Source organism: Nannospalax galili, unplaced genomic scaffold, assembly GCF_000622305.1.
Source record: "Nannospalax galili isolate Female #2095 unplaced genomic scaffold, S.galili_v1.0 scaffold310, whole genome shotgun sequence".
Lineage (NCBI taxonomy): Eukaryota > Metazoa > Chordata > Mammalia > Rodentia > Spalacidae > Nannospalax > Nannospalax galili.
In genome coordinates this window covers 523,101-547,569 of record NW_008328488.1, presented here as the reverse complement: position 1 = coordinate 547,569, position 24,469 = coordinate 523,101, and the positions used below count along the sequence as shown (strand labels likewise).

Genomic DNA, 24,469 nt, shown 5'->3' with positions numbered 1-24,469 from the left:
TGAAATACATCCCCAGTCCTAATGTCCACTCTTAATGAGTTGGATGTTCATACCCCACTGTTACCCAAAGAGGAAGCTAACATGTAAATAGTTACATTTTGACATGGTGCGCATATATCCATGGTAGATCTACCAAAGTCATACAGGCTTTTAAAAATTGATTTTCTCAAAGTTCAGAAGGGATTATGTGATAGGTATTTCCAGGCAATTGATGTGCCTTAGAAAGATATGTCTGTCACAAAGAACGAAGACATACCTGTGTCCCATTCCCTCTGGCTCTCTGCCTGGCTCCCTCCCCTAGCACGCATAATATTGGATGTAGCACACCGAGGGTGCCCTTTGTAAAAGGCCAAACAGTCCCTCTAATGACCTAATCCGCAGCCAGTTCCCCTGGGCACTGCAGAAATGCCAGGTGCTGTCCAGGAAGGATGGAAAGAGCATGGAGCAGGTAATCATGTCTTAGAGTCTCAGCTGTGTGATGTAGCCCTCCACCTTCCCAGAGTGCATAGCAGGAATCACTGCGCTGCTGTTCGAGACCCCAGTGAGGTGATGCCTGTAAAGGTACTCCACATATCATCAGCGATGCTCAGTAAATCTACCAGACAGGTTTTAGAATGCACAAGGGGTGGTCCACATGGCATCTAAGGTCTCACCCCTATGTTTAACAATGTGGGGCCCTTTCATGAGACCTGTTAGTGCTAAATTGTAGCAGTTAAGGGACTGGGGATAGAGTGCTTGCTTAACATATAGGAAACTCTGGGTTCAACCCCAGCATCTCATAAACCCTATGTGATGACACATTCCCAGGACTTGCGAGCTAGAGACAGGAGTATCAGAAGTTGAGGGTCATCCTTGGCTACAGAGCAAGTTGAAGGCCAGCATGGGCTACATGAAGACCTTGCAGCAGCTGCTACAAGCTCTGTGCCCTCAGTCTCCCTCCACATGCTACCCACTAACGTGCTGCAGAGTGTGGGTGGCAACAGTCACCCGAGCTCAGTCAGCACCTCCCTTAGCCTCAGTCCCTGTGTGAACTGACATGTTCCAGTCCTGCTCGGGGATGGCTCTTTTGAACATTCCCCACTCTTTCTCCCTTTAGGTGTTCCCTTCAAACCAAAAGGAATTATAATTTTCCCCAAATGCAGCCAAGTAGGAAAAAAAGTTTAGAGAAACTTCTTAAGTTTCAGGGTGTGTAATGATCTGATTTTTTTAAACCATCTTGATATAATTTCTCTTCTTACGTATTCCTTGTCAGCTGCAGGGAATGCATTTTCTCGAGCGCTGTTCATCGCTCATCCCAGCCTGCCTTCTGTCTCCAGGTATGCTCCCACCTCCCAGTTACGCACGCAGGAAGATACCAAAGAATGGTTACGGTCCCACTCTGCCGGGGGCCTGCAGGACGCCGCGGCCAGCTCCCCCTTTTCCTCTGGCTCCAGCATCACTTCTCCGTCTGGAACGAGATTTAACTTTTCCCAGCTCGGTGAGTAGCCACTGGTCTTGGACTTTGTCATCTGCTGCAGGCCAGAGGTTATCTTGTGTTTTGAAATAGAAGTCTGGCCACATTCTTCTCTGTATCTGACCGGCCCTCAGCAGTGCACCTTGATGATAGGAGATTGGCAATAAAAGAAACAGAAACTAGCAAAGTTCTGAGTACCGAGGCATGTCCGGCCCCCAGGCCACATGTGCCATAGGATAGCTACGATGCGTCCCAACACAAAGCTGTAAACTTAAAACATGAGTTTGTCTCTTTTTTTTGTTTTTTTTATTGTCAGTTTCTTTTGTCATAACTCGATTGTGCAGTCCCAGAGCCTGAACTCTGCAGATGGCACAGCGTGTTGTCATAGTAACTAAAGGTCGGACACACCTGCATGGTCTTTTGCCCGCAATTGGCATAAGATTGTGGCAGGCTGCACACCACCCCGTCACTCAGAACACATTCTGCTTCTCAGACCTGTGAAGGAATTGGTCTTCCAGCCTGCCCTGCGCTTGACCACCCTGGGCGCTTGATTGAGCTGGAAATTAAAGTGAAGTTTTCATTGAACAAGTGTTCTTGGAAATGCCTCTGCTGACTGACGTAGTGCTTTCTCTGGCCCAGTGGGAAAGGATCTGTGCGGGTCCCTGCTAGCATGACAATGGATTCTCTTTCAGAGAGACACATGTGTGTAGACCTGTCAGACAGGGTAAGAGAGTCCAAAGCTTTGTAGGAAGGAAACCAGCTAAGAAGAGAACAGGTCGGCAAGTGAGGGTTATATAGTTAGGGAAAGGAGGGCTTGGTGCTGGCTGGAGTCAATGGCAGAGGGTGTGTGAAGATGGTGGGATTGCAGCCTGGCACTGGAGGTCTGACTGGTTGGTGGAGGGGAACCTTTTCCAGTCTCGGTGTTTGGAACCTTTTTGGAATGTTCTGGACATTCCATTCAGTCTGTAGTTAGGCATGAGGCTTGTCGTCACAGAGGTATAGCTCCATTTCTAATTAAATGTATACCTCTGAATACAGTGCTCTGCTAACAAAGATAAAGCTTTGAACAAGAAAGCTCAGTTCAGCGCAGGAAATCATCCCTCGTGGTGTTGAAGCTTTTGCACCCTGTTAGGAGATATTCCCCATCTGAGGCCATGAGACCTGAGTTTAGATTATTCCTTTCCAACTACAACTTTGCAGCAAGAGGCACGTGTCACTCACAAATGCGTCCCATCTGATCAAAAGCCTATTTGAACTATTTTGGGCTTTTGGCTTTAGAGAGAATTGTTTCAGATGAGCCCGGGGAGTAATTAGCTCATGCTGGAAGGTGACACCGGCCTGCCTGAACGTGCCAAGTTGGAACGCCGAGGCCCTGAGCCTTGCTTTGGAACTGACCCGCCTTCCCTCCCATATTTTTAGCTCTAAGCTTGTTACTCAAATGCTGATGTGACTTACCTCTTAGAGATAGACGAGGGAGCAGAGTTGGCAGACACACAGGCAGGTGGCAATATGCAGTCTCCTTATACCCACCTGGGATTCGAACAGGAGCATGGACTTCCAACATCTCATCCAGCTTTTCTGCTTACAGCGAGTCCCACCACTGTCACCCAGATGAGCCTGTCCAACCCAGCAATGCTGAGGACCCACAGCCTGTCCAACACCGACGGCCAGTACGACCCCTACACTGACAGCCGCTTTCGGAATAGCTCCATGTCGCTTGATGAGAAAAGTCGAACCATGAGCCGCTCAGGTTCCTTCCGGGATGGGTTTGAGGAAGGTAAGGGATGAAGGGGTCTGGCGTCACCCAGGCTGCTCAGCAGTGGCACAGTTGATGGTGCTCCCTACTCTGATCACTTCAACTCTCCCTCCTCCTCTGGGGTGGGGATAAGGGACTCTCATTAGGGAGATCTGACCCTCAGTTAACCTCTCAGGACGTTAGGCAGAGGCCTTTGCCAACATTGCTGACCCTCAACCCTGACTGGGTTCCTCAGCTCCCCTTTCCTGACCTTGGGCCATGACTTCTTGGCATGAGCCTCCATCTTGAGGCCCAGCCGCTGGCTCACCTGTTCGGAGAGAGCCTCACTTGAGAGTTCATCTCCCTGTGCCCTGAGGCTTCAGGGGCAGGCAGCCCGTTCTCCTCCAGTGTCTCCTGGCTTGTCCAGCAGACTTTCAGTTTTGCTTTTTCCTTCTTTGGTTGCTGGCTGTGGAAGTTTATGGTTTTGTTCGTTTTAATCAGAGCATGGAAGGAGGGTTCCATGGGCAGCTCTGTCAGCCATCCTCATGTATAACTCACACCACTTGTTTTTGCCTCTGTTCCTTCCCCTGAGCTGTTGAGTTGGAGGAGCCCTTATCCCCACTGGCTTGTGGGATGCTTGTGGTGATGAAGGAGGGGAGTCCAGCTGGCCAGGGTTGGACTCCAGCCCTGCTCCCCCTTGGGTATGAGAACTCAGGCAAATTGTTTCACCTCTCTGTCTCTTTTCTTTGTTAAAATGAAAATAATAACAGCATTCAGTTCATGGAAGTTTGAAATAATACACATAAACGTTAGCACAGGAATGCTACGGCGTGTCATAGCCTGTAGACATGCCGTCCCATTGGCTTCCTGGAGGCTCTAAGCCATGGGGAGGACTCTGGGGTGGTGGAGCGCAGGAGGGGAACCCTGTCTCTCTCTGTGCCTTTCTTTCAGTGACAGGACAGACTGTAGGGGTGAGTCCTAGATGCTCCCCTTGGCTCCCAGTCCTGGGGGATAAGACTCCCAATAGGAAATCTCAAGTCAGAAGGAAAGAAGAACAATATGTAGCCTTCAGCTGCCCACTGTGGTTTTTAAGGAGAGTTTTAAAGGCTTTAGTGATAGACCAGTTGCTTCCTGACTAATGTTGGTGACTTAGGGCTCTCCCCAGATTTATGCCTTCAGTGACATTAGCGATCAGAGTAAGCCTGTAAACCCATATAAGGCAACCACTGGGCAGGAGGATTGAGGGGAGGAGCCCGAGTGACAAGGGGCTTTTGCTAGATTTAAGAGCTAGAAATTGACGCTGTAACAACTCTGAGCAGCACAGTGGGACATGTGCCGACCTGAAGGCAATGAGGAGACAGTGCGTGCTGAGCTTTCTTCCTAGTCCGTGGCTGGTCAGGTATCACCCCAGAGTGCCTCCCACTGTTGCTGAGGACGACTCCTAGAAGGAGTGTGTCCTGTGCTGTCCTCACCCTGTCGTGTGTGCCTGAGGGAGGAGCACCAAGCCTTGTCCTGACAAGTGCACATGACCTCACAAAGAATACCTCACAAAGAAAGAATAGGGACCATTACAGACTCGCCCTCAGCCAGCTTGTAGGCAGTAGTCCATCTGGAATCAGGCTGACATATAGCACAATTGCAAAATATCTGGGCCATCAAATGACACAAATAAAAAGTGCTTAACCATCAGCAGCGCCTCAACTTTCGTGACCCAGTGATTCATGATGGCAGGGAACTGAAGGGTGAAGGTGAGGTCAGAACTTTGTGGGAGAAGATTCATGTCATGGGCCACGAAGGTGTGGGGACTTCATCTTCAGGAACGACAGCATCAGATTGGTGTAGTTAAAGGTCTTTAATTCCTTTGAGTATAGACTTTTTTTCCTTTTGAATTAATAAATTGCCAGTATTATGGGATTAACTAGGGGGAAAATCTGTTGGATCTCAGACCCGATCAAATAGAACCTCCTGGTATCAGACAGGTTATTCTGTGCCATGAAGCAAGATGGAACTTCAGGGAACATTAGCACAAGTGTTTGTGAGATTGTACAATTTTTAACGAGTACTTTGGAGTCTTTTTATATATTTTATTTATTAACTTTATTTTCTGTGTCTTGAGTATATTGCCTGAATGTGGGTAAGTGCGCCCATGCTGTGTAATGCCCAGAAGGATCAAAAGAGGGCATCAGATCCCCAGAACTGGAATTACAGATGGCTGTTAGCCGCCATGTGGGGGCTGGAAATCAAACCCAGGTCCTCTGGAAGAGCAGCTAGTGCTCTTAACTGCTGAGCCATCTCTCCAGCCCCTTTTAAAATTTTATTTATTTTTATTTTATGTGTATGAGTGTTTTGCCTGCATGTATGTAAGTGCACCCATGTCATGCAATACTCAAGAAGAACAGAAGAGAGTGTTGGATACCCTAGAACTGGGGTTATAGGTGGATGTTAGCCACCATGTGGGTGCTGGAATTTGAACCCAGGTCTTCTGCAAGAACAGTCAGTGAGCCATCTCTCCAGCCCCCAACTTTGCATTCCTGAGGTGTGAATCAGAAGTGTGTAGATTAGGTGTTCATGGCCCTGGTGCAACCTTTTGACATAGTTCAAGTAAATTACCATCAGAGGCATGATGCAGATTCAAAGTCAGCTTTAATATGTATACTTAGATGCTGGAGGTGTCTTTAAAATGGATGTCATGGCTGGAGAGATGGCTCAGTGGTTAAGAGGGCTTGCTGGTCTTGCAGACTACCTGAGTTTGAGTCCCAGCACCCAAGTCAGGTGACTCACAACTGTCTGTAGCTGCAGATCTAGGGGATCTGACACCCTCTTCTGGCCTCTACGGGTACCTGCATTCACATGTACATATCCACACACAGACACACATGCAGATACATAATGAAAAATAAACATAAATCTTTAGAGTAGATGTTGTTAGAAGAAAAAACAACACTCATGATTTTACTAGAGAGCACCAAGAGGCAGTAAGTACAACATGCCACACAGGAACCCTGACCTAGCCGCTGCCAGACCCATGGGCAAGAGCCAGTGCTTGCAACTTGCGTCCTAGCCTGTGGTCCAGTTGTCATCAAGTCCTGGCACCTCTAAGTTAGCAGTTATCTTTGGGGAAAGACTTGACCCCGATAGGCTTTCCTGTTCTCTAATATCTGAGAAGGAATGGTACCTGCTTCAGGCCCTCAGGTGTAGGGGAGGAGGTAAATGCGGAAACACACTTAGTAAATTGACTCTGAAAGGGACTTTTTGTAGATCCTCAGCCAGTGGGAGCTATTGTTAGAAATGTTGCCTCTGGGGCTGGAGAGATGGCTCAGCAGTTAAGAGCACTGGCTGCTCTTGCAGAGGACATGGGCTCAATTCCCAGCACCCACATGGCGGCTAACAACCGTCTGTAACTCCAGTTCCAGGGGATCTGACGTCCTCTTCTGACCTCTGTGGGCACTGCATAACATGGGTGCAGGAGTGACTTTCAACCAGAACAGGGTCTCCGGCCTCCTCTTACCCAGTCCTACCTTGCCGTTAGTTCCCCCAGCTTCTTTTATTTTGCCTGCTTGAGGTGCTTTGTTTGATTTCCTTGGTGGCTGCGAGCCAGGGCCGTCCTCTCCGTTACTCTCCCTGGCACCATCCACAGTGGGTGTGCAGCAGCAGTGAGAGGCCGTTCTCAGGGCCAAGAGCTGTGTGTGCTTGGCCCAGTCACTTGGCCGCTATGGACCCTAATCCACTTGTTTGTTAATGGGGCAGGCACTCCTGCATGTCTGGATTGTTACCTCCAGGTCTCTGAGATGAGGATCACTCCAGGCAGTAGGCGGAATGAGAGCCCGCTTCAGTTAGGGAACAGATGTGTGTGGGTTAAGTGTGAGATGCTCACACGTGGTGTCAGGGGTACAGGCCCGCCTCTGCTGTGTGCTACCCTCTCCCATCTGTCAGGGACTTCTACCCCGCCTACAGCAGCATCTTTCTCCGGCAACCTCCCTGCTTGTGTGCCTGTGGGTAGGTTACAGAACAGGATTAGGAAAGCCCTCCATAGCACATCAAAAATTTCTTTTTAATTTTAATTTTTAAATTACATTTGTTCATGGTGTGTGTATGTATATGGGTGCACACATGCATACATGCCACGGCATGCATGTGAAGTCAGAGGATCAATGTCACAGGCCAGTTCTTTCCTTCCACCATGAAGGTGCTGGGGAATGAACCCAGGTCGTCATGCTTGGCAGCCAGCCCCTTGCATTAGTTTACTTTCTGTTGCTGTGAAAAACACCATGACCAAAAAGCAACTTGGAGGGAAAAGAGTTTATATCATCTTAAAGCTTACAGTACAGTCCATCCTCAAGGGAAGCCACGGCAGGAACGGAATCAGAGAGCACTGAGGAGCACTGTGTACTGGCTTGCTTCCCCTGGCTTGCTCAGCTCCCTTTCTTTATAGCCCAGGCCCACCTGCCCAAGGGTGGCACCACCCACAGTGGGCTCAGCCCTCCCACATCAATTAACGATGGAGAAAATGCCCCACAGACATGTGCACAAGCCAGTCTGACCGAGGCAGTTCCTCGAAAGAGGTTCTCTCCTCCCGTGTGACCCTAGTTTGTGTCAAGTCAACAAAACACTAAGTAGCACATGCCTTCCTTTACCCTCTGAGCCATCTCATCAGCTCACAACAGAGCCCAGCAAGAGCAGAGTTGTGTTCAGACTTCTGGTCAGCAGATCCTGTGCTTGAATTGCTATGTGGCCTTAAGTCAACTCTGCTTTTAGACCTTCTCTGTGACTCCACCTGTAGACTTTTGGAGGTGTGGCGAGAAGTACACGCATGTTTTGGTGGGTTTGGGGCTAAAGCAGTCATGGTCCAGGAGCTCCATGCCCTTCCCCCAGGCTCTGACCTGGCTCAGTTCTCTTGAAGGTTGGCCAACCACATGGGTTCAGGCAAGCCACATTCAGGTTTGTGTGGGTTCAGGAAGTCAAGGTGGCTGTTTCTTTAGACCAAAGCTTTGCTGTTGCTGTTTACCAAGTGAGAGGGGTTAATTACAGAAAAAAGTAATGAGCTCTACTTGAAGCCTGCCAGATGTGCCCCCTCTCTCTGAGTCCCCACGCTGATCCAGACTACTGGGAAGCTGATGTGTATGAGGTAGGAGAATCAGAGCTAGACAGCAGCCAGGGCTGGCAGCCAGTGCAGGCCTCTGAGCTGGCCTCTGGCCCAGCCTCCAGGGTGCTTTGCCCTTTGGCCATCATTCATGTGAGGCAGAAAGAGGTGCCTTAGGCTAGAGAGGGCTCTCTGAATGTGTGGGCATGTTAGTGAAAGAAAGAAAGAAAGAAAGCCATTATTGGCCATTAATGCCTTGAGATGCTTTTTATGGGGCACGAATCAGCTTGGTCACGTTTGTTGGAAGGACTAGGGAGGAGGCCTAGAACCCCGAGTTACCACGAAGTGTGACTATGAATGCAGGGGACACAGGCACTGATCGATCGGGGGAGCTGCCGGGATGCAAAGCAGAGGGCTGTGGTCACAGAAGATGAGGGAAGAATCCTGGGTAAGTTGCTCTTGGGCTGCTCTGGATTCGGGCAGGTAGTGCTCCGAGGTGTCGTAGACAACTGCATAGGCAGAGACTCTAAGGAGGGAAAATAGGAACCGGGGCTTACCCAGGAAGGAAGGGTGTGATTGGTGCATGTGGGAAAAGGGAAGCTTGGGCGTCCGGGGTGGTCTGTGGGAAACGGCACAGCAGACTCCTGAGTGTGGGCAGAACTAGTTGGTTATCTTGCTGGCAGGCTGCTTCTACCGGCTGCTAAGTGGCATTGAGCACAGTGCTGGGGTGGTAGGTGAGGTCAGTGCAGCGTGTGTGGAAAGGTGTGCTCCCGGACTCTGCCTTGGCTTCGGGCTGCGCTCCCATGTGGGTGGACTGCGTGGGCAGACTGCTTTCCGCCTGTGGTCAGGAAAGCTGTACCCAGTTAAAAAGGCCTGCCACGTCTGGGTGTAGGACTAGTTCTGTCTCTCAAACAAGTTGTCAAAAGGTTGCCAAGAAAGTAAGAAGCAGGTTCCCAAAGAGAAGGCAGCCTGGCTACCAGTCCTGGGAAGGAGCATCCTAAAGTGCAAGCTGGCAGTGATCACCTAGAGATGGGAAGAGGCGCTCAGGGTAACGACTGAGGTTCAGAGTCAAAGTCCACTGGTACAGCAGGAAAGAGAACACCTGTCACTGTGTAGACATGATAGAAAGGCTCTATTACATGAGTTGATTGCGGCCAAAAGGTTCTTAGATTCAAAATGATCATCTCATTATTTTGCATCTCCAAGAAGCAGAGTCTACTGAAATGAACAGACGTACCATGCAACCGGAGGGGAGGGCCTTGGAGAAAGAGTGGGTGTGATTCTCTGGAACGGCACAGGTGGCCTCCAGGCAGTGCGAGTCCCGACAGGCTACAGCAGGAATACACTCCAACACCGATCTGTGCTTGAACCTTTGGAGATATGAACCCTTGTTACTCAAATATGATGATTCTGGAATCATGTGTTACTTTGCTAGTTCAGAAAATGTGGTGCTACAGAAATAGCTTCATTAGCAAATTACTTCATATCTGGTGCTGGCTTGTCTCCAACCCAGGAAGTGTTGGGTCAAGGTAGTATCAGCCAGCCTGAGCCAGCAGTGTCCTGAGTCTCTGACCTCTGCCTCCCTGCTCTCTTCTCCCTTGTGGCAACAGGCTATGCCCTTGACCTCGGTTTTTTTGCTTCCAACAGTTCATGGATCCTCACTCTCCTTGGTCTCCAGTACATCATCCATCTACTCCACGGTGAGTGTAAGTCGACGCTTTGTGGCTGTGCTCACCAGCGCCCACCTTCTTCATCAAGTATGTCAAGAGGAAAATAAACATCTGGAGAGACCATTCCTGTTAGAAGGGGACCAAGGCCCTGGAGAAAAAGATTTGAAATTCACAAACAGCTATTAATTACCACATCCCCCACTGGGGCTGTAGGAATGTCTCAGAGGGTAAAGTACTGGTACCATCATGAATTCGGATCCCCAGCACCTGTAACCCGAGTGCTGAAGGGCAGAGCTAGGTGGATTCCTGAAGCTCGTTGGCTAGCTGTTCTAGCCAAATTGGTGAACTCCAGTATCAGTAAGAGACCCTGTGTCAAAAAGTAAGATGGAGAACAAAGCAAGACACCCAGCCTCCACGACCGGCCTTCACATGCATGAACACACATGTGCGTGCACATCCCCACATGTGCACATACATGAACACACGTGCATGCACGTCCCCCACATGTGCACATACATGAGCACACTGCGTGCACATCCCCACATGTGCATATATATGAACGCGTGTGCATGCACATCCCCCGCATGTGCATATACATGAACACACGTGTGTGCACATCCCCTGCATGTGCATATACACAAACACACATGAATACACCACACACACATTACACACACACCACACCCCAAGTAGTTTATAAGTCCTCTGCCTGGCTCTCTTTTTTCTGTAGAGTAGAAGGAACAGCATTGAGAATAGTAACAGGATTGGATGTTCTGAAGAGAACTTTCACTACAACGTAGGCTCCTGGAGGACAAGGAGTCTGTTTTCACTCCTAGTCCAGGGCCAGTGCCTAGCACATAATGGTCCTCAGAAAGCAGGCTTGAAGAGCCATGGATGTAGCCAGCACTCATGAGGCTCTAGATTCAATTGCCAACACAGCACAAAGTGGGGGAAGGGTGGCCGGCACGTTTGTGCTCTCGGTACCTGGAAGTACAGCAGGAGTTACATACGTGGTGACTTCAGAGCCGGGCTGTGGTGCATAAGACCCTGACTAATAAAATGAAATTGATTAAAGGCAGGTTTGAGATGCAGTAAGCACACTGCACAGTTCGTCCTGACTGTTGTCCTCAGTGAGGGACTGTCAGCAGAGCCAGGGATAAGCAAGTACATTTTGAACTTTTGTGCTGCTGGAGTTGTGCCATAATATGTGTTATGGCTATATGTTATTTTGAGAATACTAATTTGGAAATTCCTACAAAGGGGGAAAAAAATCACTTTGTTAATTCTTTAGCTCTTAATTCCAGGGAAATAGTGTTTTAAAAATAGAAGATTTGATACTGGCAGGAGTCTGGGCTGTGTAGGATAAACTATGTGTGTATTCCCTTGGGAAGTGTTGTTTATGACATTTTCTGCTGGAGAGCATAGAGAGGTCCTCCGGCCACCAGCCAGTGGATAGGCTGAGCTCTTCCTTCTAGAAGAAAGCTCTGGTATCTTCACACCTTCATTCACTTCTTCAGCACCATGTATTGACATCGCACATGCCAAGCTCTGACGCTTTCCCCAAGGATGTGGATTCGAAGGGAAAGGATCCCACAGCTGACAGAGGAAGACAGGGCAGGGACACCTGGGGACATGGCCTCTGGCTTCCCAGAGCTAGGCAAAGCAGATGTGGTGGTGTCACTCTGTCCTGGAGCATCCAGGGGCTGCTGTCAATTCAGAGAGTGAAATGCCCCCAGCCTAGGAAACCATCCCTTACAGGTCTAGGAAACCATCACTTGCAGTTCCTGGGAGCCCTTTGGTGAGAGCCATAGCTAAGAGCTCTCACAGCAGGTGACTGCTGATCGGGATGGGGTGTGTTGCATGAAACTGGTATTTTCGTGATACCAGTTGATGTTCAACAAATTATCAGAGACCTAATACCAGGTTGTTGTTTTGTTTTGTTTCTTACATTTTGTGTGTATATATGTAAGTGTGTAGGCATGCGCGTGCCACAGAGCATGTGTGGAGGTTAGAGGACAACTTGTAGGAGCTAGTTCTGTGCCTCCACCATGTGGTTCCAGGGATCAAACTCAGGTCGTCAGACTTGGCAGCAAATGCCTTTATTTCAGGCATCTTCCCAGCCCCTAATACCAATTTTTAATTGTATTTGGATGGAAGGATGCCCGTCTGAGGTCTAATCTTGGCTTAGTCGCACCTCGACTTTGGGCACACACCTGGTTATTCACTGAATCAGTTGTACCTTCATGGCATGAAGTTGAACAAGGTGATTTTGTGGGCTCTCTGACCTTCCATTAGTTAGTCATAAGTCCCTTTTTACTACCTTTATGTGTGATTTTCCAGTTCAGGAAAAGCATTTTTGACATTTAATGCTTTCATGCAAGACCGTCTACCAGTTCCAAGCAAAACTGCGAGAATGGTCGCATCTGACTGTGGTGTCTGTTCCCTCATCTATTGTTAAACCTTGGTGAAATGTGGACATGGCACCCGGGAGCCTTGGTTAATGCTAAGGTGGGCCTGGTCTTATTTGCTGTCTGAGATCTTTGGGGGGGTCTCCGAAGTTGCCACAGGCTTAGATCCAAGAGCCCATTAGTAGCAAAGTTTACAGGTTCTAGTTAGAGGACAGCAGGTCCTTCTCTTGAAATCTCTAATTCTCAGATATTTGAGAATGTGCATCCTACCAGAGATTTGGTGTAATTTAATTACAAATGAAGGAAAAGGCAACATGATGCCAAATAATTACCATGGGGCACTCATGGCCAGCCCTTGGTGAGGAGAAATCGTTGAGACTACGTTGGGCATCAGACTGCTCTCATGATTGGTGAAGCAGTTCATTCCCAGGGTACTACTGGGTAGATGGAGGGCCACAGAGACCCATGGGATTCCACTGTGTGCAGAACAGCAGCATTTAGTAAGGGTATACAAAGCCCAGAGACAGGTGGGCCCAGTGGCAGGCAGGGCCAAGACTGTAAAGTCTCTTCTCAACCTGTGGAGTTCCCAGGCTGGCTGGACAGGGGCTCCCAGCCTCCCCAGTTTGAGGTCCTCCTCACTTTGAGGTTCCCCTCACTAAGAGAACTCCCTGAAACTTAAGTTCTTCTTCACTGTCCCCCTCACCAGAAGAACCCCCTTCACTCTGAGTCCTCTCTGCCTCGCTCTGTCCCTACTTTTATGCCCTAGGGAGTGAGAAGAAGGGGTAAGTGGGGTAGAACTAACCTAGGAGCAGTCCTTGCCCCTACTTATCTCCAGATAAAATACAGAGCACCTAATTAAATTTGAGACTCAGCTCAACAGCACATTAGTGTCGTATGTCTCCAAGGGGTGAGGGGGTGGGTTATTCATAGAGTTGTTGTCTAGTATGCACTTGGTCTGGGGGGGGGGGCGCGGGGAGAAAATGGAAAAAGAAAAATATCGTCTCCCGTATTTCTTGTGACATACCCAGACTTAAATCAGTATACAGTATACAGTAGATAGCAAGATGGCTCAGTGGGTAAAGGCACTTGCCTTCAAGTGTAACAACCTGAGTTCAGTCGGTCCTGGGACCCACGTGGCAGAGGGTAGAGACCAATTCCTGCAGGTTGTCCTCTGACCATACATGTACTGTGCCATGGGTGTGCAAACACACACATACACACAAACAAATGAATAAATAAAGTAACCATAATTTTAAAAAATGGATGTAACTTGAATAGGGCACCCTGTATTTTCACTGACTCTGGGCCAGGCCCTGCCCATCACACCATCTCCTGAGCACCTTCTACACCACATGTCTACGGGAAGGCCTGTGACTCGTCATAACCCAAACAGTTGGAATGTTAGTCTAATTCTTCCTAATTTATTAAAATACTATCCTGTTGTATGTATGTATATTGTTGATAGTATTATAATACTATCCCTTCCAATGGGTTGATTTGAATGAAACAATTTAGAGAATTATATCAGAAAAGAAAGTAATCAAACTTCCAGATTTTCCCAAGTTCCCAAATTTGTGGTCCCATTGGCCAGGCTATACTGTTGTTTGTTCCTTCACTGGTCTAATTTCCCTTATGATTTATTTACAGCCAGAAGAAAAATGCCAGTCTGAGGTAAGGAATGGTTTGTGGCTGGATCTCCTCTTTCACTATTAATGTTTATTTCATCCAACTGTCTGGAAATGGACCCCAAGCAGGTAACCCTGTGTCTGTCTGTAGATTCGCAAGCTGCGACGCGAGCTGGATGCTTCCCAGGAGAAGGTATCGGCACTGACCACCCAGCTGACTGCAAATGTGAGTGCAGACACACAGGGAGGGAGCCAGAGGTGGGACAGGGGCAGGTGGCAGCTGGGGTCGAACAGGATAGGGTGGGAGACAAAGAGCAGGGTGGGAGCCAGGGATGGAACAGAGTGGGTGCTGGGGACAGGGTAGAAGCTGGGGCAGGACAGGAGACACTGTCTGCCTTCTGAGCATCACCTCAAGGCCCTGCATCTCCATGGATCAAAAGGACACAGGCTTTAGCCCCATGGATGTGAATGTCCACTGTGGTACTGGCTGTGTTACTTGGAGTGAGTTCTTCAACATCTGAGCGTGATCTCTGTCTCTGTGTTATGAGGTGTTGAGAGCTTGTGATAATATAAGTGTTCACTTCTTTCCCTTTCCTTCTCTGAAGATTTTGATCTTAAGGTGGAGGGGGGCCCAGAGGAAAGCAGGGAAAGGAAGGAATCTGGGGCTCCCCAATAGATACCCAGTGCTCTGTAATTACAGCAGGCACGGTGACGGCCAGCATGGTAACATGCCCAGCACGGCCAGCCTGCATTCTGGGCAGCCACTGTCTCCAGTGCCAGAGATGCTGGGCTGCGAGTCCAATAGCACAGGAGAGTCACTGTCCTCTTCTACCAACTCTGGACCAGCAAAGAGGCAGAACAGTCCTCTAGAACATGGCCACTGTCATATGGGGGGAGACGCCTGGCCTTGCAAAATGGAGTGCCAAGCTCTGTCTTGGTGGCAACTTGGAGGGAGCCAGGAAGGACTTCCCAGAGGAGGTTACATCAGATGGATGTCCTGTAGAAGGGTGCACAGAGTGGGCAGCATCATACCAAAATGAACAGTTGGTGCAAAGTCCAAGGTCTGATTAAAACCTGCAGCTAGGAGGGGGGTGAAGGTGGGGAGAGAGATGGTATTGAGGAAACACAAAGGAAGGATGAGTGGCTCTGATGCTAATACGGGAGTTCTGAACCTTAGGAGAATCCCGTCAGTGAGGGTCAAGCTTGCTGTTTGGAAAGTGCCCAAGTAGTGTAAATATAGCACCAGAAAAGTGGACAGAGAAAACGATCTTCCACTCCGTCTGGGAGATCCACAGGGGAGCCCCACTGTGGAGCAGTGACCCTGAGAGACCGAGGCTCAGAAGGCAAAGGCTGAGGTTTTGGGAGGTGCCCGATGACTATGAGGCCAGGCTTCTTGGCCCAGGCGTTCAGAGCCCAGCCTTACAGCAGCACAGATCAGTGCACCAGAGCCTGCTGAGCAGCATGCTGGGTGACCCACTCTAAGGCGCACTAACAAGGGAAGCCACTTCAAAGGCTGCCTGCCTTTGACCAGGAGAGTGAGTCAGAGCTCCAAAGCCATCATTTACCTGGAGAATTCACCCTGCTAATTCCTTCCTGAGCATGAACCACGCCAGGAAGTATGGCTCTTTAAAGTCTGCTCATGAAGCACTGAGCACCGGCTTGCCCTTAATCATAAGCTCAGTAAATGTTGCCGCCTGTGCCACCACTTGGTCTCCCCAGCTCGCATACGTTCTGAAGACCTCTGATATCCGTAACCTCAACACAGTAGGCCACTGTGTACCTTGCCATCCTTTTTTACTTCTCCTCTGCCATGGTATTGCTATCAAAAGATCATCAGAGGGGGAGCTGGAGAGATGACTCAGCGCTTAAGAGCACTGGCTGCTCTTGAAGGGGACTCAGGTTCAGTTCCCAGCACCCACATCAGGCAGCTCATGACTGCCTACAACTCCAGATCCCGGGGATTCAACTCTTCTGGCCTTTGCAGGCACCCAAACACACACATATAAATTAAATAATAAATAAATAAATAAATAATAAATTTCTTTGGTCTTTTTGAGACAGGTTCTCCCTGTAGCCCCAGTCCTGGAACTCACTATGTAGACCAGGCTGGCCTTGAACTCACAGAGATCCATCTGCCTCTGCCACCCGAGTGCTGAGTGCTGGGATTAAAGGTGTGCACAACTACACCTGGCATGACTTAATTTTTTTTAAGACAGAGTCTATGTAGCACTGGCTGACCTGGAACTTGCTACGTAGATCATGCTGGCCTCTGACTGACAGAGATCCCCCTGGAGCATTCAGTTTTTTTTTTTTTTTTTTTTTCTTTTTGAAGCAGGGTCTCCCTGTAGCCCCAGCTGACCTGGAACTCGTAGACCAGCCTGGCCTTGAACTCACAGAGATCCTCCTGCCTCTGTCTCCACCTCCCGAGTGCTGGGATTAAAGGCGTGTGCCACCACACCCAGCTGAAATAAATAAAATTTTAAAAATCACCAGAAACCAATGTATGAAAACTGAATTCTACGGCTTGGATCCTACTCAAAAATTTGCAGGAGTACCCCGAGTAGATCCTCCATTCAAATCCAGAACCAGTACACAACCAGAAGGGTGGACAGTGACCCTGTTAATCTGAGTGATAATGAATGACAGCTGTCAATTGCTGCCCTTGGCTAATCAACAAGTGCTAGTCAGTTTAGTTATCAGTAATCTCAGGTTAATTCCCAGCCACCTCTCCTGCCACAGGAGCCCTACCCTGTCCATGAAGGGTCAGAATCAGCTCCCTTGTATTATTCCAGAAGTGTGAGTTGCACCTCATAAAAGTCACTGAGTCCGGTATTGTTTTAAAGTAAATATTGAGTCTCACCACACTCCACCGCAGTGCAAACGTGCTTTATCGTCTGCCATCTTTTTTCGCAGAGCAAGCTGTGTTTGTTTTCCTGGGACTGACTACTCAGAGCCGCTGGCTCTGGTGTTTGTTTTCCTGGGACTGTGAGAATGCTGCTTGGCGGGAAGGCTGTTGTGTGGCCCCGGCTAGCCCCCAGCCCCCCCATGTTTTAATAGCTGTGCTCAGGACACACAAGCAGCCCGTGCTCTTGCCAGTAGAATGCGATCCCTGACCCTCCAGAGCTAATGCGGTTGCTTTCTGAGCTTGCAAAAAATACTTTGGCATTTTAAGTAAGTAGCAGTGTTGGAGGGGTCAGGGTTTTAAACTGAGCAGAAAGGACAGGCGTTCACACTGGAATCATGGGTGACTTGTCGGGTACAGAATCGAAATTGAGGACAATTCGGTCATTTCATTTAACCTCGCCTTCTTCTGCAGGGCAAAGATGGCAGGCTTTCTTTCAGACATCCCTGACCTCACTGTTTCCTCTGTCCACAGTGTGATTGTCTTGAGTTGATGGGCTTTAGTGGGTGTGATAACTCACACCTGTAATCCCAACACTCCAGAGACAGGCAGGTAGATCACTGCCAGCTTGTGGCCAGCCTGGGCAGCAGTGCGAGACCCTGTTCCGAAAAAGAAAAGAAAAAAATTGATGAGTTGATGATCTGTTGGCTTTGATTTTGTTGTGTTGAAGGCCAATGAAAGTGTCTTTTCAAAAAGACATTTTTTTCCATCTTGAACATACAGAGGGACATAGGAAGAAATTGTCTATGTTATCTTGCCATCACAGAGGCTCGGCTCCCTGTCAGCACTTGGTCCTAGCCTCATGTCCTGTCTTAGCTTCAACAAGCCCTCACATTAATTGCAGCCCATCCACCCCATTTTCCCACCTTAACCTTCCCTGTGGGCTCTGGTCACCTTCTCCTCTAGAATTTTACAGCATGGTTTAGTCTCACTTCTTCCCAGGCTGTGCCCCAGCCCCTCTGCCGATTCCTCCCCATTCCACCTGTGTGCGCTCCTTCCTGTGCTTTGCACCTGCACCGTTTGTAGACTGCTTTCTCCTGTCTCATTTCACTGAGTGCTCATAAGAGCCCTAGGAATAAAGCAGGTACTGTATACCCCTTTGAGAGATGAGAAAACTGAGACCAGAGGGATTGACCCACTGAGCATTGTGGGTAATTAAAAACACTGAAGAAGAAAGTAAAGACTTTTAACTCCTGCCGTCCTCCTGTGTCCCAGCATCCTCTTCATCTACGTGCTTGCTTTCAGTCCTTCACTCGCTCATCAAACACACTGATCAAGTGGGTGCTTGTGGAGTGGGGGTCCCAGAGTAGAGTCAGACAGACATGGATCAACCTTTATCAAGCATCCAGTAGGAAGGTCCATCTCATTTACTGCCCAACTCCCTACAACTTTATAATCTGCCACTGTTCCATTTATAAAACAGTTTGAGATTAGATGTTCCTGGCTGGCTAACAATTTTTAGTATGATGACCGTGACCCTTTAAAAGAGCATCTCTAGGGGCTGGAGAGATGGCTCAGCGGTTAAGAGTACTAACTACCCTTGCAGAGGACCTGGGTCTGGTTCCCAACACCCACATGGTGGCTGTGAACGGTCCTTAACTCAGTTCCAGGGGAATCCAAAGCCATCTTCTGACCTCTGTGACATTGCATGACACAGGTGCACCTACTTACATGCAGACAATACACTCATACACATAAAATAAAAATAATAAAAAATATTTAAAAAGAGCATCTCTAATTTTTTAATATATTTATTTGTTATTATGTCCATGTATGGGAAAAACGCATGTGTGGAAGGAAGTCAAAGGACAACTTTCAGGAATCAGTTCTTTCCTTCCATGTGGGCCCCAGAGATGAAATTCAGGTTGTCAGGGTTGGCGGCAAGCACCTTTACCCTCTGAGCTGTCTCACTGGCCCATGTCTATTCTTTTTAAAAATATTTATTTACTTTTATTTTATGTGTATGAATATATTGTCTACATATGTATAAATGGACTTCTGCTGTGCAGTGCCCGAGGAAGTCAGAAGAGGGTATTGGATCTCCTGGAACTGGAGTTGTGGATGGTTGTTAACCACCATGTGGGGGCTGAAAATTGAACTCAGGTCCTCTGTAAGAGCAGTCATCTCTCCAGTCCCCCATATCTAATCTTTATTCTTTGTTTTAATGACTTCCTGAATCCCCAGTCAACCAATAGACATATTATGTATTCACTGCTCTGTGGACCAGGCAGGCTTAGTGTTAGCACACAGTTGCCATGTGACCCTGACCTTAGAACTGCAGAGAAACACCGCATTTCTCAATTCTAAGCTATGCGTTGTTTTAGATTGTTATGTTATAACTTCTGAAAACTGGTTACATATTTCTAATTATAATTGACCACTTTTGAAACTTTTTCCTGGCAGCATATAAGATGTTGCATCTGATGTTTGTTCTGACAGGAGTGTATCAAAGCGCACAGCAGCCTCGGGGAAAGTATCTCCCTGGGGGAACTGGGAAAGGTTTCTCCGAGGAGGTAGCAGATGGCCCTTTCAGTGGCTTTTTATTAACAAGGATAATAACAAGCAAAATATGCCAGCCACTTTGTTCACTCATTCTACATATGTGTTTCCCATGAGCCTCTGCTGTGGGCTTGGCACTTAAACAAAAGGTCATCCCGCAACGTGCTGTGGAGATGGGTGGAAGCCAGCAGTGTTTCCAACCTCGCTCTCACCACGTATTGAGGATGATGGGCTTGTGAGAATGAATTCAAGGAAACGGACCCATTTCAAGGGTATCACCAAGCACGAGCTGAGAGTTGCTGGTAGACAGGTGAAAATTAGCAAGGCAGAATAGGGGAAATGTTCCAGGAAGGAGGAAGGATGCTCTGGAAAGGAACACAGGGCATCTGAGCAAGGGAAAGACTAGAGCACATGGTCCCAGAGCTCGAGGTTGGATGAGACTGAAGGTGGGCACGTGAGGAGGCTCTCATAAGAGTTTTCCTCTGGAGGACCCAGCCACTCCCAGGCACTCCTGCCTCACCGAGGACCCACATCCCCCCACCCCCACCCCCAGGCACTCCTGCCTCACCAAGGCCTCTTCCCCCTCCAGGCTCACCTCGTGGCAGCCTTTGAACAAAGTCTCGGGAACATGACCATCAGGCTTCAGAGCTTGACCATGACGGCGGAGCAGAAGGTAGGCTGGGGGATCGCCGTTCCCTCTCTGGTGGGTCAGCAGCCAGTGTAAAAGCACCACCTTTTGTTTCAGAGAATGCTGCAAAGTTGACTTGTCTCTTGGATTAGTAGAATTTAAATGCTAGGAGTAATCTGTTGGGTCATAATATAGTCCAGATCAATACGTACTGTTTCTGGCGTTATCGTGGATCCCGTGGTCCCTTTCTAGTCTTTTCATGTGCTCTCTGAAGTCCTTACTCTGAATTTGGATCCATTCCATGTAAGAGGTGGGTCTGTGGTGCTCATCCATGCTGCCCTCCTCTGTCTAGGGCACGCTGTCCTTCCTTTGAGCTGGTTTTGGAAGTCCCCATTTTGTCTCTCTCATCTTCAGGATTCAGAACTGAATGAGTTAAGAAAAACTATCGAGCTGCTGAAGAAACAGAACGCAGCTGCCCAGGCTGCCATTAACGGAGTGATTAACACACCGGAGCTCAACTGCAAAGGTGAGACTCAGCGGAAGACACACACTCTGCTGCCGTCCGGGCTGCTCTCCCAGCACAGGCCACAGCCTCCCTAGTAGAGGATGAGAGACTGCGACTCAGCTCACATCCACCTGAGGGAAAATCCCAAGGGCAGGCACCTTTCACCTGCTTGCTTCTATGACAAATCTGTGTGTGTGTGTGTGTCTGTGTCTGTGTCTGTCTGTGTGTCTGTGTCTGTCTGTGTCTGTGTGTGTTTTGCCTGTACATGTATAAGTATGCCTATGTCATGCAATGCCTGTGGAGGCCAGAAGAGGGAGTCAGATCTCCTGGGACCAGAATTATGGATGGTTGTTATCTGCCATGTGGCTACTGGGAATCAAACCTGGGTCCTCTACAAGAGAAGAGCAGCTAGTGCTCTTAACCGCTGAGCCATCTCTCCAGCCCCCTTCTCTAACATCTTAAAAACAGAAGAGAATACATTTCTGTTATCTGAGCTCCAAAACGTTTATGGTCTTCTCTCGTGCTTCCCTATTTATATGGTTATGGGAGAGAAAGTGGAATGAATGCATGTCTTACTTGCCCCAGAAAACTCTCCTGAATAAGTTGTGTGGGTCTTGTGTGTCTTCAGTTAGTGGGCACACAGGTGATAGTTTCAGCAATACCACTAGGGTCGGCACCAGTGCTGGGTGCAGTGCCGACAGCACTGCAACACTTTCTCCATGTCTCAGCACTGTGCTGAGTGCTCTCCTCAGTTAACTCTCCCATCTCTCTTTCCACAACATCATGAAGATGCTGCTGGCCCTTTGCTCACTGGGTCAGGGATATCCCTGGGTCTCAGAAGCTTCTCAAAGTCAAAGTTTAGTCAGAGACAGAAATAGGCCTGGGACCTCAGGGTTTCTGGCTGTACACTTGGTGCTTCTCAGGTCTTGGGTTCAGTTCTGTCCATACCAGGAGAGCTAGCAGCAAGCATTATTTCAGGAATCTCCCATCTCTGGCATCACTCATCTTTAGATATTGGCTTTCCAAAGTGGCAGAGCTGAGGTAGGAAGGGTTAGGAAGAGCCACAGAGTTGGGGAAAGAGTGCTTTCTAGGCAGAGGGTGGAAATGATAACATGGAGGGTTGGGAGGGAGGCTAGTGGGGCAAGAACATGGAAATCAAAGGTGCAGACCTGGTGGTGCAACTCAAAGGTAGATCCCCCTGCTCACGCATGAAGCCTGGCACCATCCCTGGCATGGCTAAAAACAAGTCAAAGAGGCAGAGACGGCTCGTGCAGGGGAATGCTGTTGTGGTTCAGAAACACCTTTTCTGCCTGTCACAGCTTAGGGAGCTGCTGCTGGGGAATTCTCCCTCGGCCCTCTCTAGCTTCTGCTTTGTAAAGTGGAGGGAGGTAGACCCCATGTGACTGACCATAGCCCTTGCCTACCTCAAGGCTCTTGAAAGCAGCAGTGGGGAACAGAGGTGATGTCTCCGTACGACTGCTCAGGAGTCCAAGGGGTGGCTGGCTCAAGGGCCATTCCAGGGGCCGTGTGTTCGGGCTCAAGGGCCCACATGCCCTGCCTTGCCTTTTAGGGAATGGCAGCGCCCAGGCTGCAGACCTGCGCATCCGGAGGCAGCACTCCTCTGACAGCGTCTCCAGCATCAACAGTGCCACCAGCCACTCGAGCGTGGGCAGCAACATAGAGAGCGACTCAAAGAAAAAGAAGAGGAAGAACTGGGTGAGCACTCCTCCTCAGCACCCCCCCACCCCTCGGACTGGCTGACAGTCTGTTCCAGAAACGTTATCCCCCAGATAAATCCTGGGCTGCCTCCTGACTGTACAACCACAGGCCTTTGAGAGCAGATCCAAGGGAACTCTAGGGATACTTTTACCAAAACAATGTTGTGCTCAGCAAAACACTGGCGTTGATCAAGTCCTCACCACCTTGTGGTTTTTCTGTTTCGTGAGACTGTGTGATGTTCCCATCCTTCATTTCTGTGTGTCATTTCTTTCCTATCTTACGTTGGCCACGGAGCACTAGAGCAGTTAACCTTTCCTACTGTTTTCTCCCCAGTGCTGAGAATGGAACTTCTGGGCAAGTATCCCACCACCGAGCTAAGCAAAGCTCTTGGCAGAGTCACTCATGAGTAGTTTCTTTTTCATTCCAAAACACCCATCAGTAGTCCTCTCATCCCTAAGCATAATCTTTACCTATTTATTTATTTATGCAGAGTCTCCCTGGTTGGCCTCAAACTCCCTATATAGACCAGGCTAGCCTCTACTTTTAAGCAATCCTCGGCCTTACCTCCCAAGTGCTAGGATTAGAGGTGTGCACCACCGCCTGGCTCTTACCTGAGTGTTAAATATTTTATTTATTATTTTTATTTTATGTGTATGCATGTATTACCTGCATGTAGGTAAGTGTACCCGTGTCGAGCAGTGCCCGCGGAGGACAGAAGAGGCTGTCGGATCCCCTGGGACTGGAGTTAGAGACAGTTGTTAGCTGCCATGTGGGTGCTGGGATTCAAACCCTGGTCTTCTGAAGGAAAAGCCAGTGTTCCTAACCACTGAGCCATCCCTCCAGCCTAGGACAGTATGAACCATTTTCACTGAAAATTTTTTTATCACCTTTATTCACTGTCAGTGTTAGGGGTCAGTGGTTCCGAGCTTGCTGTCCATAATCCTAGGAGCTCCTGGATTTCCTGCCTGTGGTGCTGCAGATAGTTTGCTCTCCTGAGGAAGCTCCACCCACCTGTCCTGCCCAGTTTCAGTCCTGCCTTCGCAGCTTTGGCTGTACACCCAAGATAGATCTGAGGTGGCCAGGCTCACAGAGCCCCACAGTCAGTCCTGACACTGTTGTGTCTCATGGTGACGTCACATCCTTCATGTCGTCTGTGTCCCATCTTGTATCATCTTGGATGGGTGGCGAGGTCTAGAGCAGTAGAGGTGTGGGGATTCGGGATGCTGGTCCCTGGTGACTCACCCTGGGGGTGAACTGCAAGGCCAGCGTCCAGTGCTCCTCTTATCTTGCTCATTTTTTTTTTTTTCTTTAAGTTACTAACAGCTTCTGGGCAACGTGTTTGCTATAATTAGAGATGATGAACTAATGTTGCCAACTCTAACATGCAGTTGATAAACAGTCGGATTCCCAAAGTGATTAGAGACTTATTGTCTATGAAAAAATATGGGCCCCGTGAAATGGTTTAGCCAGTAAAGGCACTTGCTGTGCAAGCCAGACAAGCTGAATTTGATCCCTGGACCCCATGTAAAGATGGAAGGAAGGAGAGAATTGACCCCATAGAGTTGTCCTCTGACTCCCACATGCGTACCGCAGCATCTGTGTGCCCAGATGCATATGCACACACACTAAAAATAATATCATTTAATTCAAAAGAGAAAACAGTGGCTGTATTCTGTAAGCCAAGAAATGAAGGTTGTTTAAGTTACTTCTCAACAGTGCTCCATAAAACCAACGGGGAAGGTAATGGGACTTCTCCACTTGCCCCACGCTTAATTCTGTCTAAACTGAGTAATATTCTCTTCCACCTGGAACTTGACTAGAGGGTTTAGCTGTTGGCTTGCATGGAAAGCCCTGGTCCTGTGATTACTGTCTCAAATAGGACCAGCAGAAGGTGGCGGGGGCGAGTGCACACTGGGTGTAAATGTGCCCACAGTCTAGAAGAGCAGTTTGTAGGACATGAAACATCCATTGGCAAAAAGCCTCATGACTCACTATAGAAAAAATCCCTACAATGTATTTTTTTGGAACTTGACTAGAGGGTTTAGCTGTTGGCTTGCATGGAAAGCCCTGGTCCTATGATTACTGTCTCAAATAGGACCAGCAGAAGGTGGCGGGGGCAGGTGCACAGTGGGTGTAAATGTGCCCACAGTCTAGAAGAGCAGTTTGTCGGACATGAAACATCCATTGGCAAAAAGCCTCATGACTCACTATAGAGAAAATCCCTACAATGTATTTTTTTTCTTTT

General features: G+C 48.7%; 1 protein-coding gene across 3 annotated transcripts in view; it reads left to right on the top strand.

Moving 5' to 3' along the window:
* Positions 1–24,469, top strand: part of Nav2 (neuron navigator 2) — a 402,958-nt gene that overhangs the window by 336,821 nt on the left and 41,668 nt on the right. For all 3 annotated transcript variants that reach the window (XM_017796647.2, XM_017796645.2, XM_017796641.2), the window contains 8 exons: positions 1,317–1,477; positions 3,042–3,230; positions 9,916–9,968; positions 13,994–14,017; positions 14,123–14,197; positions 19,962–20,045; positions 20,415–20,526; positions 22,076–22,221. In XM_017796647.2, the coding sequence (XP_017652136.1) occupies positions 1,317–1,477; positions 3,042–3,230; positions 9,916–9,968; positions 13,994–14,017; positions 14,123–14,197; positions 19,962–20,045; positions 20,415–20,526; positions 22,076–22,221 (844 nt within the window). The remainder of the gene's footprint in view (positions 1–1,316; positions 1,478–3,041; positions 3,231–9,915; positions 9,969–13,993; positions 14,018–14,122; positions 14,198–19,961; positions 20,046–20,414; positions 20,527–22,075; positions 22,222–24,469) is intronic.